Source organism: Brassica napus, chromosome C5, assembly GCF_020379485.1.
Source record: "Brassica napus cultivar Da-Ae chromosome C5, Da-Ae, whole genome shotgun sequence".
Lineage (NCBI taxonomy): Eukaryota > Viridiplantae > Streptophyta > Magnoliopsida > Brassicales > Brassicaceae > Brassica > Brassica napus.
The window spans coordinates 35,970,048-35,987,360 of NC_063448.1; the positions used below are offsets into that span (position 1 = coordinate 35,970,048).

Below are 17,313 nucleotides of genomic sequence, written 5' to 3' on the forward strand. Positions count from 1 at the left end.
CCACTAAGTTCGTTGCTGATCACATCGAACTCCCAACAGCCTAAACAGACTAAGCCATCTCACAAAGATGACTCTCATACATCCGACACAAGGGTAATAGCGCTATAAAAGAAATCCAAAATTTTGGTCAGGACTTCCAGGAGACTTAAAAATTGTCCCTGGAGAGATGCTCGATTCCAACCAGACAAGTCATATAAGCCGAGAACCTATCGCGGACTTTAAATCGGTATGGAATCAGGTCTAAATTGTAACGGGATACGTAAGTCGAATTAGTCATCGCACCCCCTAAACACCAAAAGTAAACCTAGGTCTTGCCCTAAACCCAACACATTGGTCTTTAACATCTCAAGGTATGATATCAAAGATACGAGATCCTAAAACATGCCTCTATGCCTACATTTAACGTCCTCATATATCCCGCAAAATTAGGATTTTGCGGGAAACTCTCGAAACGGATCACGTATCTAGCATCTCGCCGCGGAGAAAGGTATGAGATGACAACTCATAATCTTCCTTCTACACCATCCAAACAACTCACATATAAACGCAAACTGATCATCCATTCATAAAAAGCTGCAGAGCGGCAGGGATTCAAAGCCACAAGTGCCCAGTCCCAAAACATAAACATGGCCATACAAGGCCAGAGCAAGTACTAATTTATAACATAAAAAAAAAAATCTCTCAAGCGAGATTGTTACCTTGATCGTCATCTGGAATCTAAACCTCCCCTTCACTCATCGCCTCGTCCAAGCTCGCGGCCGCACCGCCTCCGTTTTCCCCGACCGCGTGATCTTGCCCCACTTGGTCTTTTGAACACGTCGGAAGGAAACACTCGGATTTCAGGTCAGCCAAGATAAGGTCGAAACTCCCATCCACGGCCGCCAGACCTCCCTTGCAAGCGGACAACCTGGCTTCCTTGGCCTCTAAGGACGAAGGGGTTTCCCCCTGGAGTGCCTGAACCACAGCCATCCCACCATCGATAGTCGCCAGGGCCAAATCCCTGATGCGAATGCACTCGAGGGAGGCTGGAAAGTCGGAGATCTTCGCCAAACGGGTCTGGAACTCAACGCGGAGTGCATCCTTGGCCTCCTTGATCCCACGGTTCATCGACCTTTCAATCTGACACTGAAGTCGACGTACCTCCGAGGACTTGGTGTTCCTAGCCTTTTTCTCCTTAAGCAAAGAACTCGCCGTCTTCCCAAGGTTCCTCTCGAGCTCCCCAATCTGAACCTCGAGCTTAGATACCTTTGCGGAATGAGAATCCTCGATAGCTTTTAGTATGGCTTCATACTCAGACAATTTGCCCTGCATCTCTGTCAGATCTCTCGCAAGACGACCGACCTCGGAGCCACATTCACTGATCATCCCATCGATCAGCGACACAAACTGCGAGATAAGATAACGATTAGAGATACAAAGCAAACAATGGCTAAACAGAATCCAACGCTCTAAGAATAAAAAGCCAAAGTGAGGAACGAACCTTTCCACGAAGTCCCGATGCCAGGCTCGACCCTTCCGGATGCAAAGGCTCCCCATTGTTGCCCGTCGTACACCTCCTCTTCCGACTCCTCGCTGGAACAGCCGGAATAGCACTGGGAGCACGCAACGCCAGGACGATTTCCTTTCTGGTTGGAGGCGGAGGCATCGATTCAGTGACCTGCTCCTTATCGTCAACAACGATCGGAGTTGTAGATGAACCAGAAGGCTGGGCCGAGGCATCCAAAACACACAAAATGCCCGTCCCGGACTGTTCTCCTGCATCTTGCGGAGCCTGAACCACATGATCGACATCTGAAGTGACAACCAGAGCGGGAGAAGACGGAGGCTCGGCGCAAATGTGGATAGGTTCCTTCTCAGCTTTACGACGAGCCATCTTCTCTCGGAAAGAAAGGAAGCCGGCGACACAGGCTGGAGCATTGTCGGAAGGGGTTGACTCCGCCGCCTGAGAGGAGGCCTCAACCATCTCAGCATCAGAACTCTTCTTGTCGTTTTGGGAGGAAGACATCTAGAGAGCTAAATTGAGAAAAGAAGCTAGAGAGAGTTTGGAAAGAGAGGAATGTGTGAAGGGAATAAAAGATGGGAGCTTAATACTTATAGAGGTATGAGCTTAAGATTTCGATTTATTATATATATATATATTTCTTCGTCGATATTCTTCCACGAAACTTTGAATGTAAACTCCGTCTGACTTACCTATCTTGCCTAACTCGCCAAACCGCACGCTAGAGTCTCTGCGACAATCCATGATTCTAGCGGGCTGGGGGGCTAACTGTTGGGGTCAAAAACGGACACGACGAAGTTAACATCCAAATATCCGTAAAAGTCAGCATGAACGTCTTTACGAAAAGTATTCTTCGTAAAGAAATCTTTACAAGGAACTTTGAGGAGAAATCTTGCACTAATCTCGGTTGATTCATCGAAACTAAACACCCATAGTCCAAGAACACGTTCATAAAACATCGGAAGAGGATCCAAACAAGGTCGCGCGTAGCGATCGGTCCGAAACGAGCCGGTCGCTACGTAGCGACCAACCAAGCCACTCAGTCGGTCGCTACGTAGCGACCGCCCTTCGAACGAGTTGGTCGCCACGTAGCGACCGACCAAGCCACTCTGTCGGTCGCTACGTAGCAACCGATCCAGCGCGGACCAGGTCGCTACGTAGCGAGCGAACTGTCTCGGACATTGATCAACGTGTACGACTCAAATCCGTGCATTCTCGTCTGTTCCTCAATGCTAGCTCCCATATACCGCGGCCATATCATTTCTCATTCCCATCGATTGGAGTTATCACTTAAAATTTACGATAAAAATCGCGGAAAGTTTAATTTTATCGATAAAAATCGTAATAAAAGTTTCGAGTCAAAAGACGGCCGAAATAGATCTAAAACGTGATTAGAAACCCACTTACGATTTTTTAAGGAAAAGCCCATAGATACTATGGCGGTTTATACTTAGTCCGCAAGAAAAGATAAATGTCAAATTTCCGCAGATAAATGTCAAGTTTCCGCGGATAATCATGAAGATCGAGAAAAATGGAATAGCTCAAACCAACCTTGGAGAGAGTATATAAGGAGTTCTAGGCGAGAGGCACAAAGAAGAACTTTTTCAGAGCAAACATAGCACTTAGAGCATTTGGGCAACTTTCCGTTTTTGCTATTTCGAGCTGCGACTCAACTAGGTTTTGCAGTCTTAGGTTGTTAGAAATAGGAATCTCGCCGACAGCTCTCATAGTCGAGGCTTCTACCTTGTTGTAACGCTCATACGCGAATTTTGAATAAGACACCTTTTGCTATTTTTTACGATTTCTTATTTTTTTCGTCTTTATTTCGTGTTCTGATTGCTTGGCGTGTGGTTTAGCAGATATCCAGGACCTCTGGGAAATTAGGGTTTTCCTAACTTTCCTTATTTAAACGGAAATCAACAATGCGAATTTCGGTTCCCACATGTGTTTCCACATACTTGGTTACCCAAAACGTGTTTGTCCCATGTTTTACACTCGCTCTGATCTTCCATCCACAACCATTAACATGACATGTGCCACAAGGAGAGTTTTTGTTGACTTGTATATTCAGTGCATCCCTACTAGCAAAACTCTGGTTGACATAGATCTTGTTAGCATTCGATCTTCCTCCTTCACTACCATATGTCCCTTTGGAATCTTCAAAACACATATCATCATCTTCTTCCTCATCCTTATGTTTAACCTTTCCATACTCATTGTAATCCTCAGCATCATCAACCGCTTCAGCAACATCAGGGATATCAGCATCCTCCTCCGCATCATCCTCCTCCCCATCATCCTTCTCCCCATCATGATTTTCATCTTCACCCATATCATCATCATCTTCATCCCCTTCATCAGCTTCATCCCCTTCATCAGCTTCTTCCCCTTCCCCTGGAACCGTTCTCATCTTGCTAAGGCTTGATACACAAAGACGTACTTCATGCATTTTAGTTATCTCGAGCAAGTTCTGAACTTGTCTATCACTTGTAACATAAATAGGAGGGGTGTCTGGAGCTACCCGTTGCATCATTGCTTCTGGTAATGAGTAGGCTAACTCCACAGACTCGGTGTTCATGTGCAGGTTATAATCTTCTTGAGCCATTGCAACAAGTTCATCATGTGTCGAACTTTCACTAAAAAAGAACGGTCTCGCTCCTTTGAACTTATCAACCACAAAATTCCAACAGCCATCTTTCAACAACCATTCTACATACACAGCATGTAACTGATAATCCATCTGCAAAAATTCAAAATAAAACACATTAGCAAACAAAGAACACGTATGAGTTAAAATCACATTAGCTAGAAACTTTAATTAACATGAATGTTGGTAACCTCATAAATATCACCAATTAAGTTATAAATTTCATTCAGTAGCCCAAATATTGATTAATAAACATGAATTAACAAGAAAATGTTAGAAAGTCTTTATAGTTTTAGAGAAAATACAAGTTTATTAAACATTGACGCAGACGACATCAACAGAAGTCTTCTGGTAGACTTCCGTAGAAATCGTCTATTTAGGTCATTTTTGCAATTAAAATTTTACAAAAGACCTGCAGCAGACTTCTTCGGAAGTCTTTTTTTGTAAATATTGGCATACTTTTGTTCAAAAAAAAATCTCGAAAAAACCAGACACGACTTTCATGTAAGTCGTCTAGGATAAACATGTTAGTTTTGCATTTGACCGGATTGTGTCAGAAATTTAACTTTTCCTGGACGACTTACACATAAGTCGTCCAGCTCAAAACCAAAAAACTCAATATTTTATTATAACTAGACGACTTCCATGTAAGTCGTTTCAGGTTAAATTTGCAATTGGAAAATAAAACTTATTTTCTAGACGACTTACTTGAAACAAAATCTTGGACGAATTTCGTGTAAGTCGTCGACCGGACGAATTTCAAGTACGTCGTCTAGAATAAATTAAATATTTAATTTTGATTTTCCAATTGCAAAATTAACCTGAAACGACTTACATGGAAATCGTTTAGCTATAATAAAATATTGATTTTTTGGTTTTCTACTAGACGACGTACAAGTAAGTCGTCAAACAGAAGTCAAATTTCTGACACATTCCGGTCAAATGTAAAATTAACATGTTTATCCAGAGACGACTTAAGTCGTCTCAGGGTTTCTCGAGATTTTTTTAAAACAAACAAAAATGGACGACTTCAGTATAAGTCGTCTCTGAAAACACATTTAAAAGTCAATTGCAAAACTAACCTCTGCATTGACGAGAAGACTTCCATGTAAGTCTTCTACATCCAAAACTAACATCTGGAAGTCTTTTAGGCGAACATATATGGATAAAATCTCAATTTCATACCTTAAATTAGCGAGATAACTTCCTTATCACACATAAGTCTTCTCCAAGCACACAGAAGCTCAAACGAAAGTAACCCACCGAGTATCGTAACCTTCAATGGCTCTATGAACCATAAAAGTTTTAGAATCAAAATCTTGGGTTTTTGGGATGAATATGGGGAGAAAGTAAAGAGATGTTGTTTTTAGTTCATAAAAATTGAGAAAGAAATAGTGTAAATCGATTTTTAGGTGCATTAAGAGCTTCAAATTGGTTGTTCATGGTGGTTGGTGTATTGATGACAAAGGTAATATTGTGAATACTTGAGGAAGATGAGGGTGATAGAGTAAAATATGCATTCTCGAAAAGAAAAAAAAAAGTGATCGCATTTTCGTGAATAATCTGAACTTTGGAGGTGAAAGAGGCAAGTCAAAGTTCAAAAAAAAAAACATGAGTTAGTTTTGTATTTGACTTCAAGTTTTGAGTCATATTTGCAAAAAGCCCTAAATACTATTTCAATTTAAGTTCTTATATTATAAGTTTTGTAACCAAATTTTTTCTTAATGTAATACAACTTGATAATATATTTTATATTCGAATAAATATATAAAAAAGTTTCCCAAATTATTATTTTTTAAATATATAAATATCTATACATGGAATGTAAATATAACATAAACAAAATTGATTATTTTAACTTAATTTTAGTAAATTGGATTAAATTAATATTAAATTTTAATATTATTAAAGAAATAATAGCTTATTTTAACTATAGAACTCGATCCATGAATACCAAAGGCATTTTTGGGGTGACTTCGTACAGAATTTCTTTATTTTAAAATAGATTTAGTTAAAAAAAAAAAAAATTTACACATAGCGCATGAAACCACCTTGACTATAAAAGAATATGACAAAGAAAGATGAACGATGCCATAAGTTTAGCTCAACTATTGATGAAAAACATCCCACATCAGAAATATAAGAATTAATCTACTACTATATAAAGGGTTAGGGCCAATCCACTAATCACCAATTGGTTTTAAGTTGGAAGTCCATAATTAAACCCGAATCTAACATTGTATCAGAGCCCATATCCTAATAAGTTAAATCCCTAATTAATATTAACCCTACCCGACCGGGTATATAGGTCGTAATTGACTCGCTCGACCGAGTATAACTGTCTTAAAAAGTTTCCGAGATTTCTGGCCGATAAGAGCCATCATCTCGAGGAGGAGTATTAAGGGATATGTATCCCACATTGGAAAATCAATGGGACATTAAGTAATATATAAATGGTTATGGCCAATCCACTAATTGCCAATTGGTTTTGAGTTGGAAGCCCATAATAAACTCGAATCTAACATGGTATCAGAGCGATAAGATCCTTTGACCTAATTTACTACACCTACTACTACTATACCGATGTTGGGCCCTTTGTGGATGTTATTCCCACATTGTCCACGCTTCAGACCTAGATGTCTGAGCGTGAGGGAGGGTATTGATGAAAAACATCCCACATCGAAAATATAAGAATTAATCTACTACTATATAAAGGGTTAGTGCCATTCCACTAATCACCAATTGATTTTAAGTTAGAAGCCCATAATTAAACCCGAATCTAACATCAATTGTAAATGTAAATGAATATAAGGACAAATTTTTCTTTCCTCTTCCACCAATAGAGATCCAGGGACTAAAGTCTCAAAGAATAATCTCTAACACAAAAAATGTCAATAAGAAAGCCAAAAAATAATTCAAAAACAAGTTGCCATAAAAGATTTAGTTTAGTAGGATTTCAACCACCAATAAACGTCTCACCACACTAATCTAAGATAAACAAGTCAAGTTCAGCTCTATCAGAAAAGATTTTACCGTTAGATTTACCAAATATTCAAGACAACTGAAAAAAAAAAATTGTACCAATCAGCCACATTCACGAAAAACTAGCCGTTGAAAAGTAGCATCCATCATTAAATCTCAAATCGATTGAATCTTCTTGTCTAGTGCAGATTTTTTTTGTCTATGTGGACTGGGCTTTCCTTCAGTCTGCTCCAACTATGATTTGATACTGGACTAAGCTTGATATAAACGGGAGAAGAAAGAAGTTGGGCCTCGACTTGTTTAAGCCTAATCCAGCTCAAACAGGAGCTATAAAATCAGCTCAAGTGTCGTCGTCAACAAAAAAGGTCACCTGAACCTAAAGGTTGTTAGTAACAGAACAGAGAGAGAAAGTAGAGAGTTATACAACGAGATCGACGGAGACGACGGCGAAGCTTCTCCTACATCTTCTCCACAGGAATCCGATTGCTGGTGGTGCATTTTCGGAGGTAACATTAATACGACAACTTCGGTTTTCTTGTGACGGTGTTTGTAGAAAGTTATCGTAACTCCATATTGATTCTAGTTCATTGCTTGAGAGTTTTGATCTCTCCCCGGATATTATGCAACGAAATCCGGGTTAACAATCTCGGTGTTCTTTTTTCTCTGTCATCCATCTCCAAATAAAAAAAGAATCAAATCGATTAGTATCAGCAAGAATCTAAACTAAACGTAAGATAAGGCATTAACAATAAAAAAGTGGTATCAGAGCGTAAGTTGCTTGACAAAAGGAAGGTCTCGATCTTACAAAGGTTCAGGGATTCAGATCTTGAAAGATCGATAAAAGTTCTTTTGATCTAAGCTTGTAGGTTTTTCATAAAAGGAAGGTCATCATGGAACCCACTTAAGGTCGTTTTAAGATAAAAAAAAAGTTTGATGGAAAAGTAGATTTTGGTATGTGCAAGTACAAGCTTCTTGGACAGCTTGAGATTCAAGGATTAGTATATGTTTTTGGTGAAGGTGCAACTATGATCAAAGAATCAGATAGACTGGAAGATGGAGCTGATCCAGTGCTTTATTCAGTCAAAGTGGCTAAGGATACAAGGGTAAGGAACCTTCTTGAGCTATGTCTACTACAATCTATTTGATCAACATAACGCCTAACTCCAGTTTAGTTTTAAGCTGCCAGAGGAACTATGGCCAGGAAAATAATCAGACTTGTCACATCTGAGAAGATTTGGGTGCTCAGCTTATGTGCACACCGTTCCGGAGAAGAAATCAGCTCAAGGTGGAGATACTTTTGTATAAGACAGTGTTTGATCGGGAAACGGTAATAAAGAAGATGTGGGTTTAACAAAGACGTCTTATTTATGGTCGGGGCGAACGTTCAGTCGGTTACAAGAGAAATGAAGAGAATGCGACAGAGAGGAAGCCGGTGGCTCGATGAGCTACCGGAAAAGTACAACTAACGGTGAGATGAAGCAAAGGTGAAAACCCTAATCTAGCCGCTAAGTGTTAGTCAATGATTTCAGATCCTTCTCTCGTTGTTTCCCCTTTCCCTTATATAGTCGTCCTGATGTTTCGTCCTTGACCTAATTTACGCCATCTTGGTGGGCCTCCTCTGCTGGGCCGAAAAGCCCGTAGGTGTCCGAGCAGCCGCTGAGCCGAATATACTTCAGTCGACGATGATCGACTAAAAGTACTCAAGAGTCAAGCCGAGAGACCTGACTCTTGAGCCGACCGATCGAGCTGTCGCTCTACCTAGTCCGGGCCAGGCCTTTCTATTCTTCGGGCCTTGTGGGGTGGTCAAATCCATCCTCTACAGTAAGTCCCCCCCCAGTCCATTAGTGAGCGAAGTGCTTTCTGGCTTGTGATGGATTCTAAGGTTTGAAGGTTTGAGGGAATAGAAGGCCTGTCGGAAGGTTGGAGCGGTTGGTCGATGAGTCGCACAACGTAGTTCTCTCGGAGGCGAGCAGTAGAGACTTTATCGCTCCTTTTGGTCGTTGTGTCGCAGGGAAGGTTCTGGAATATTTCCGCTTGAGGCCGATTAGTCGCGGATATTCAGGTCCTGACTGACATGTCTAGATTAACCGTTGGTTTATTCTGATTTTAAGATGACCGACGTCTGATTTAGACGAGAAGCTGAACCGTCGCGAGGGCCCGTTTGAATTTAATGATGACGCCTCGAGTTTCCCCCCTTCTCTTCCTTTCATAACATGTCGAGAAGCGGAATCGTCGCGAGGGTCCGCTGGGTTTTAGGGTGGATTTCGAGGCCCGATTAGGCCCGAATAGACCTAATGATAGCGCCTCGAGTTTCCCCCCTCTCTTTTCCTTATAAATACGCAGATCCTCTCTCATTTCTTCAAATTTTTCTCCGCGATCAAAGGTACTTTCTCTCTCTTTCCTTTATCTCTCTAAGCGTTGTTAGATTCATTCGAAGCATTCTTCACCGTTCCGTTCCGCGATGTCGTCGGGTCAGAGGCTATCGAGGCAGCAGAAGGGGAAGGCAGTCGCAGCGGCGTCGAATCTGACAAGGAATCCCGACGGGGATCGTGTCGGAGATCCGGAGGCGATTCATCGCGCGGCGATGATGGACACGGCGAATCTATCTCGTTCTCAGAGGCTTCTGGTCGTGGATGCTACGAGACTCGCGAGAGAAGGAAGTGAGAACGTTGTTGCGAGAGATGCAATGGAATGTTCGAGAGACGGGCAGAGCGGGGCGATGCCTGTTGACTCAGTCACCCTGAGAGCTCGACCTGCGGAGGGCGGTCCCTCGGAGCACGATGATTCTGAGGCCAAGTTATTCCCGACTACCTTTTACCCCGAAGGAATTTTCGAAGAGCTTCCTCAACTCCATCCCGACTTATTGCGTCCTGCCTTCTTGGCCGGTCAAGACTGGGAGGGCGTAGAGAAGACGAAGTCGACTCCGGGAAGTGTGAAGAGGGTTCTTCGGGCTGCGGGTGCCGTAGGCGTGACCTTCCTTGTGCCTACGGAAGCGCAGAGACCCTTGTCTCCTCCGATGGGGTACCAGACGGTGTACGAATCCTATTTTCAGGAAGACACTCGTTGCTGGTTCCCCATCCCGCGACTGATCACAGCATACGCCAGACGTTGAGATCTCGCGATCAGTCAGCTGCTGAATGGCTTGCTGCGACTAGCGGTCACTTTGTCGGTTTTGGTGGAGCATATCGATATGCCGATGACCGTTAGGTCGTTCGCTGCCACGCACGAGCGAGAGATGAGACGCCTGAGGGACCCCAGAATTTTGGAGGTGACGAGAGAAAGGGGGAGAGTTGAGGTGGAAATGACCGCCAAGGCTAATCGTTGCTTCGCCAAGATTCGTTCTCGAGAGGAGCGTCGGGGTCCTTACGACGAGGCTCGGTTACTCCACAGCCAAGCCTTTGGGACTAGGAAGTGCCTCGAGGCCTTGAAAGGAGCTGGGAACAACATACCGCAAGCTTCTATTGATATGTTCGTCGAGCACGAGAGAATGTACGAACAAGAGGCTGAGAAGCTTAAGGTTGGTGAAATTTCCGAAGGCGATCTCAGACTTTCTCCTCTCGTGTTGGAGTCTCAGTTCGTGGATGCTCGGATTCTGGCTGCTCTCGACCCGTATGGTTCCAATGCTGGCTTAATTGACCCAGAGACCGCGGTGAAGCTGCATGTCTCGCCTACTCATCCGATCGGAGAAAGGCGCGAGGATCCGACGCTTCCTATTGAAAACCCTTCGACTGTTCTTGAGGAAGGAGTGCCTGGTCGAGGAGCTTGAGTCGATGGAGATAACGTTCCTGTCCTCGTGCTTTCGGACACTTCAGTCGAGGGTAGCGATTCGCCGCCTCCAGAAGAGTCCCGTCGGGGCGGCGAGGAAAACACTGGCGAGGTGTCGGAGGATGCTGCGGTGCAAGTCTCTCCGATTGCCCGCGAAGCGAGCGTCAGGGCTTCGGAGCTTTCCGCCCTTAATGATCGCGAGAGTGATCAGGAAGCTTAGTCTTCTTTGTTTGTTGTTTCTTTTGAGTCCCGAAGGACTTGTGTTGTTGCTTTTTAGACTTTTGCCTTTTGAGGCTTCTACTTTGTTGTTTTTCTTCTGTTATTTCCAACTCTTCGAATCGTATTAACTGGTTATCTTTTATTGTACTTGTCTATCAAATGCATGATTTCTCAAGATTCGAAGTGACTTTGTTTGTTTAGTATAAACGTTATTCGAGATATCGAATTGTTGTAGTGTTAAGCTCGTCATGACTTTTTCTCGGTCGATCTCTTTGACTCGCGATCGTTCGTCATTTGAGTTTCGTCGTTAATTATGAGTTCTCGACGTTGACGGTTCCAAATCGATTCTAACGTAATTTTCAAGCGTTCGGTGGGCCAGACCTTACTTAGTAAATTACAGGGTGAGTTGGAGTCATTGTCTCGGCCGTGTTGGTTTAAATCGCAACACGGTCGACTCCCATGAATACGTGTCTGATCAGGACACATCCAACGTGGGATGCGAGTACCGATACGCTTGTTCGAGAAGCCGGGGCATGCTCGTGTAGGCATCGCTTAAGTGATCATCTGCTTCGGAGATCGATTCCTCGGGGAGGAGGTTTGTTTTTTTTTTTTTTTGGCTGGACCCCTTTTTCTTTTGGGCTGCCTACGTATCCCTTTGTGGGAATCAAGCCATTCGTAGTTCTTAGATTGTGAGTAAAAGTGGCCTTAGAGGCGCATTTACTCGGTTTTTGTTTTTTTAAGCGAGAGAACGTGACTGTTGGTCGTTCTTTCGCCTTTTTAAGAGATCGAGTAAAAGTGGCCTTTGTGGCGCATTTACTCGGTGAGGCGTTCGTCTCGACTAAGGATGGAAGAGGCGGAGATGTTTGGAGTTCCAAGCTCTCGGTACTGCTTCGCCTGTTGAAGCCTCGAGACGGTATACTCCTGGTTTGATGACTTCGACTATCTTGTATGGTCCTTCCCAGTTGGCTCCGAGCTTGCCGGCTTTCCACTCCTTAGTATTTTCGAAAACCTTTCTTAAGACAAGGTTGCCCATTTCGAGGGGACGTGATTTGACCTTTTTGTTGTAGTAGCTCTCGATTTGATGCTGGTAATTTTGGATACGGAGTAATGCTTGGTCGCGCTTTTCCTCGATGTCGTCGAGTGCGTCAAGCAGCATGTCGCGGTTGAGTTCAGTGTTTTGTGGCATTCGCGATCGGCGCAGACTCGTTACATTCACTTCTGCGGGAGCCATTGCCTCGACGCCGTAGGCCATCGAGAAGGGTGTAGTCTTCGTCGCGCCGCGAGGAGTTGTTCTGTGGGACCACAGGACACCGTCTAGTTCATCTGCCCAACAACCTTTCTTTAAGTCGAGTCATTTCTTCAGACCGTCGATGATGGTCTTGTTAGTCGACTCGGCTTGGCCGTAACTTTGCGGGTTTCTCGGGGTCGACATGTTGAGTCGAATTCGCCATCTGTCGCAGAATCCCTTGAAATGATGCGAGATGAATTGTGAACCGTTGTCTGTGATGATCTCGTATGGGAGCCCGTGTCGGCAGATTATTTTCTTCCAGACGAAGTTTTGCACCTCCTTGTCGGTGATGCTGGCATAGGCTTCGGCTTCAACCCACTTGGTGAAGTAATCTGTGAGGACAAGGATGAACTTCTTTTGTCGAGATGCCGGCATCGGACCGATGATGTCCATTCCCCATCGCATAAATGGGTATGGAGCAGTCAGGGTGTGAAGAAACTCCGTTGGGCTGTGTATGGTGGTGGCGTGACGTTGGCATTTATCGCATTTGCGCGCGTATGTCTCGCAGTCGGCGTTCATGGTTGGCCAGTAGAATCCGAGGTTCTTTACTTTTAATGCGAGAGCTCGCCCGCCCGAGTGATTGCCTGCTGCTCCTTCGTGTGTTTCGGCCATGACGAGTCTCATTTCTTCGCCGGCGATACATTCGAGTAGTACCTTTGTTGTAGTCCATCGGTGTAGTTCCCAGTCCATGACAACGTAGTGTGCGCTACGTCGCTTCAGTCACCGCGCGTCCCATTTCTCGGTGGGCAATAAACCTTCAGCGAGATAATCGATGAGTTCCTTGCGCCAATCTGTTGGCTGATCATCTTGCGAAGGAGGTTCTGCTTCGTTGATGTCCATCTCTTCGCTGATCGCTGCTGCAATCGCAGTCTGCTCTGCCTTCGTGTCGATGCTCGGTTTCTCGATTTTGTGGATTGGGACTGTCCTCTTGACTTGGTCGTGTAGCTTGCTTCCTAGAGCGGCGAGGGCGTTGGCACAGACATTTTCTCCGCGAGGAACCTTCGTGAGTTCGAAGAACTCGAAGTCTCGCTTAAGGTCTTGGACGAGTTTGAGGTAGGCGTCCATCCTTTCGTTGCGGACGTCGTAATCGCCGAGGTACTGGCTTACGACGAGTTGAGAGTCGCAGTAAGCGCTGATTCTTTTGGCTTTTACTGCCTTGGCGAGACGGAGCCCTGCGATGAGGGATTCGTACTCAGCTTCGTTGTTTGACGCCGCAAAACCAAAACTGAATGACTGTCGGATGAGTTCTCCTGTTGGTGATTGCAATTGCACTCCTGCTCCCGACCCTTTACTCGTGGATGAACCGTCTACGTGTAGGATCCAGTTTACACTTGGTAGGATGAGGTCTTGCTCCAGCTCTGGCGTTAACTCGATCAAGAAGTCGGCAAGGACCTGTGACTTTGCTGCAGTGTGATTCTTGTACACGATGTCATGTTCGCTCAGCTCCATCGCCCATTTAGTCAACCGTCCTGACTGGTTAGTATTCTGCATAACCGTTCGGAGTGGTTGGTTGGACAGTACTTCGATCGTGTGCGACTGAAAGTAGGGTCGCAGTTTTCTGGTCACAGTGTTGGATATCTCGTCTCCTGCTCGGTCATTCTTTTACTTGTGTAAAAGATTGGTTTCTGTTCTCCCCAATCTTCTCGAATGAGTACGCTGCTGACGGCGGAGGATGTGACGGCTATGTAGAGAGACAATGTGTCGCCGGCCTCTGGCTTCGATAGTACTGGTGGGGTCGTGAGGTAATGCTTGAGTTGATTGAACGCCTCTTCGCATTTTTCGTCCCAGACGAACCTCTTATTGCCCCTTAGTAGCTCGTAGAAGGGAAGACACTTATCGGTTGATCGCGAGATGAACCTGTTGAGAGCTGCTATGCATCCCGTTAGTCGCTGTACTTCGTGGCTGTTCTTCGGGCTCGGAAGGTCGAGAATCGCCGAGATCTGCTTGGGGTTAGCTTCGATTCCTCGCTGAGTGACAATGTAGCCGAGGAATTCCCCGGAAGTTACACCGAAGGTACACTTGGCCGGGTTGAGCTTCATCCCGTAGTCGTTCAAGATCTCGAAGCAGTCGCGTAAGTTGTTTAGGTGATCGTCAGCCTTGAGCGATTTGATTAACATATCGTCGATGTACACTTCCATGGTGTTGCCAAGCTGATCAGAGAACATTCGGTTGACGAGTCGCTGATAGGTCGCGCCGGCGTTCTTTAGCCCGAAGGGCATCACCTTGTAGCAGTAAGTCCCTCTGTCGGTGATGAATGCTGTCTTCTCGCGATCGTCAGGATGCATCAAGATCTGGTTGTATCCCGAGAGAGCGTCCATGAAGGTTAGGAGCTCGTTACCAGCAGTTGATTCGACGAGACGATCGATATGAGGGAGTGGGTAACTGTCCTTTGGGCATGCCTTGTTGAGGTCCGTGAAGTCGGCGCATATGCGCCATTTGCCATTTTTATTTTTGACGACAACCGGATTAGCCAACCATTCGGGGTATCGGACTTCGGTAATGAAACCCGCGTCGAGGAGCCTATCGACTTCTTCGTTTACGGCTTTAGATCATTCTGGACCGAGTTTTCGTCGCTTCTGTCGGATGGGTTTGAACGTCGGGTCGACGTGCAGTTCATGAGAGGTAACTGCGGGGTCGATCCCCTTCATGTCGGATGTCTTCCAGGCGAACGTCGAGGCATTGTCTTTGATGAAAGAGATGATCCTTGAACATATGTCGTCTGACAGGTAGACACCCACTCGGATGATTTTCGTCGGGTCGGACTCGTCGATTGCGACTTCGCGAACTTCCTCCTTCTGGGGGTATATCTTGTGGAGTGGTTTATTAATGGAGTTGACAAGGGAAGCCTGTTGCTGCATCTTTACAGTTGCGATCAGCAGTTCTCTCGCGGCTTGTTGATCTCCCCGAATCGTCTGTGTTTTGCCGTCCTTTCCAGGAAACTTGACGCATTGATGATAGGTCGAAGGAACGGCTTTCATGGAATGCAGCCATGGTGTTCCGAGTATGGCATTATAGAGTGCTTTGGCGCGGATGACGGAGAACTTGACGGTGCGGGTTATACCACCTGCGTATACTGGAAGACGAATTGTCCCGATCATTTGCTCCGAGGCTCCGTTGAAGCCGGTGAGCGTGCGAGAGGAAGGCTTCATATCCCTTAAATCAACTCCCATTTTGTCGAGTGTGTCGCGAAAGATGAGATCGACCGAGCTGCCGGTATCAATAAGGACTTTTGCGACTAGGCATTCACCGATGTCAAGGTCGAAGAGGAGAGGATCGTTATGTGGCATGTGGACGCCCTTGGTATCCAGTGCCGAAAAAGTGATCTGGTGATCATTTTCGACTGGAGAGGGCCACTTCTTAGAGGTGGTTGCTTGACGTTTGTAATCTTTGACGGCTCGAACCGAGTCACCACAAGGTGGTGATCCGCCCATTATGACGCTAATGTGCGGGGCTCGGGTAGCTCGCATTGATTCCAGTTGCTTCCTCAAATCGTCAGTTGTGTTCTCGAATTTAGGAGTTTCTGCAGGCTGTTTCTTTTATGATTCGAGACGTCTTCGCAGATCGGACCCTTTCGAACGGTTGAGTTGGACTCGCAGGTCGTCGGCCTTCGAATTGAGCTGGTCACGAAGGTCGCCACTTTGACCGATTCTCCGGGCGTTGCATTTTGAGATGGTCGCATAGAGGTCGGTGGTTCCTGTGTTTTCGTTCGTGGCGCTCTTTCGCTTCAATAGAATGCGCAGGTCTTTATCTGTTGTCGAGGGAGCGAGAGACTGCTTATCCTTGCTGTTCAATTTATCGCGCAGGTTTGGTTGCACTGTCGGGACGTCATCATCAGAGGAGTCACAAGGGCGAGAGAGTATGACTTCCACTCGTCGCCGGCGACACGGATGTTCGTCTTCTGACGAATCGTTGGCGGGACCGACGTTGTTGACGGGAGTGTGCTCAGGGATTGCTCTTTCCTCGCTTGGGGTCTTGTTCTTTTGAGACTTCTGTGCCTTCTTCTCCTTGTTCTTACTCCAGCTTTTGGTGTTTTTTGGTGTCGTTGGAGAGGTGGGCATTTGGATTGTCCCATTAGTGATCACGTCGAAAAACTGCCCGATGAGGACCTTGCATTCCTTCGTATCATGGGAATCCCTTTTGTGGTAGAGGCACCATTTTTTTGGCTCCTCGGAATTTGAACTCGCTGGTTCGGATGAGCTTGACTGCTTCGGAGCGGACTCTCGATCCCAGTGGTTCCAGCCTTTCTCTCGTGTGACGGCTGCTGATTTTGGAGATTCCTCATCACCGACCGAGCTAACGTAGCCTCGCTTCTGAGTGGTATTTCCACCTGAGGAGTGCTGGCGGGGCTCGGGGCGGGTGTCGTTTGTTCGGGCGGGTCGCTGTTTCGCTGCCGCTTCTTTTGCGAACTTTGCTCTTGTGTCTTCTTCCATGCGGATAAAGTTGTGCGAGCGAGCGATGGCGTCGGAGACAGATTTTGTCGGGTATCGGTAGAGATCCTGACGGAAGGTGGAGTCGACGTGCAAGGTGTTCATCAAAGATTCGACGGCGATATGATCAGGAATATCGATCTTCGAGACAATAACCTTGAATTTCTCCATGAAGTCGCGGAGGCTTTGGCCGCTGGCGTGAGTGAGGTTCCACAAATCTGACACGGTCGCTTCCTGGTTGGTGAACATGATATAATTCTTAGGGAAAGCCGTTGAGAGGTCGTGGAAACAGTCGACGGAGTTCTCTCTGAGGCCGAAGAACCAAGTAAGGGCCGGTCCTTCTAGGGTTTCGACGAAGAGTTGGCAAAAGCCGGCGTCTTTGTCTTCGTCGGTCAGGTTTGCGCGTCGCATCGCTATGTTGAAAGACGTGACGTGAGTAGAAGGGTCAGAGAGACCTTTGAAGGTTGGAAGACGGAGTTTCTTC

The 17,313-nt window shown here is 45.6% G+C and overlaps 1 protein-coding gene across 1 annotated transcript; it reads right to left on the reverse strand.

The window, feature by feature from the left end:
* Window positions 1-14,951: 14,951 nt before the first annotated feature.
* On the reverse strand, window positions 14,952-15,833 carry LOC106442094. The gene has a single exon (XM_013883823.2). It carries the CDS (start codon window positions 15,831-15,833, stop codon window positions 14,952-14,954), a length of 882 nt encoding a protein of 293 aa, XP_013739277.2.
* Window positions 15,834-17,313: the final 1,480 nt, after the last annotated feature.

What these genes read in the sequence shown, in the direction of transcription:
- LOC106442094 (XM_013883823.2), bottom strand. Translation starts at nt 15,833, where the DNA reads ATGGGCGGATCACCACCTTGTGGTGACTCGGTTCGAGCCGTCAAAGAT.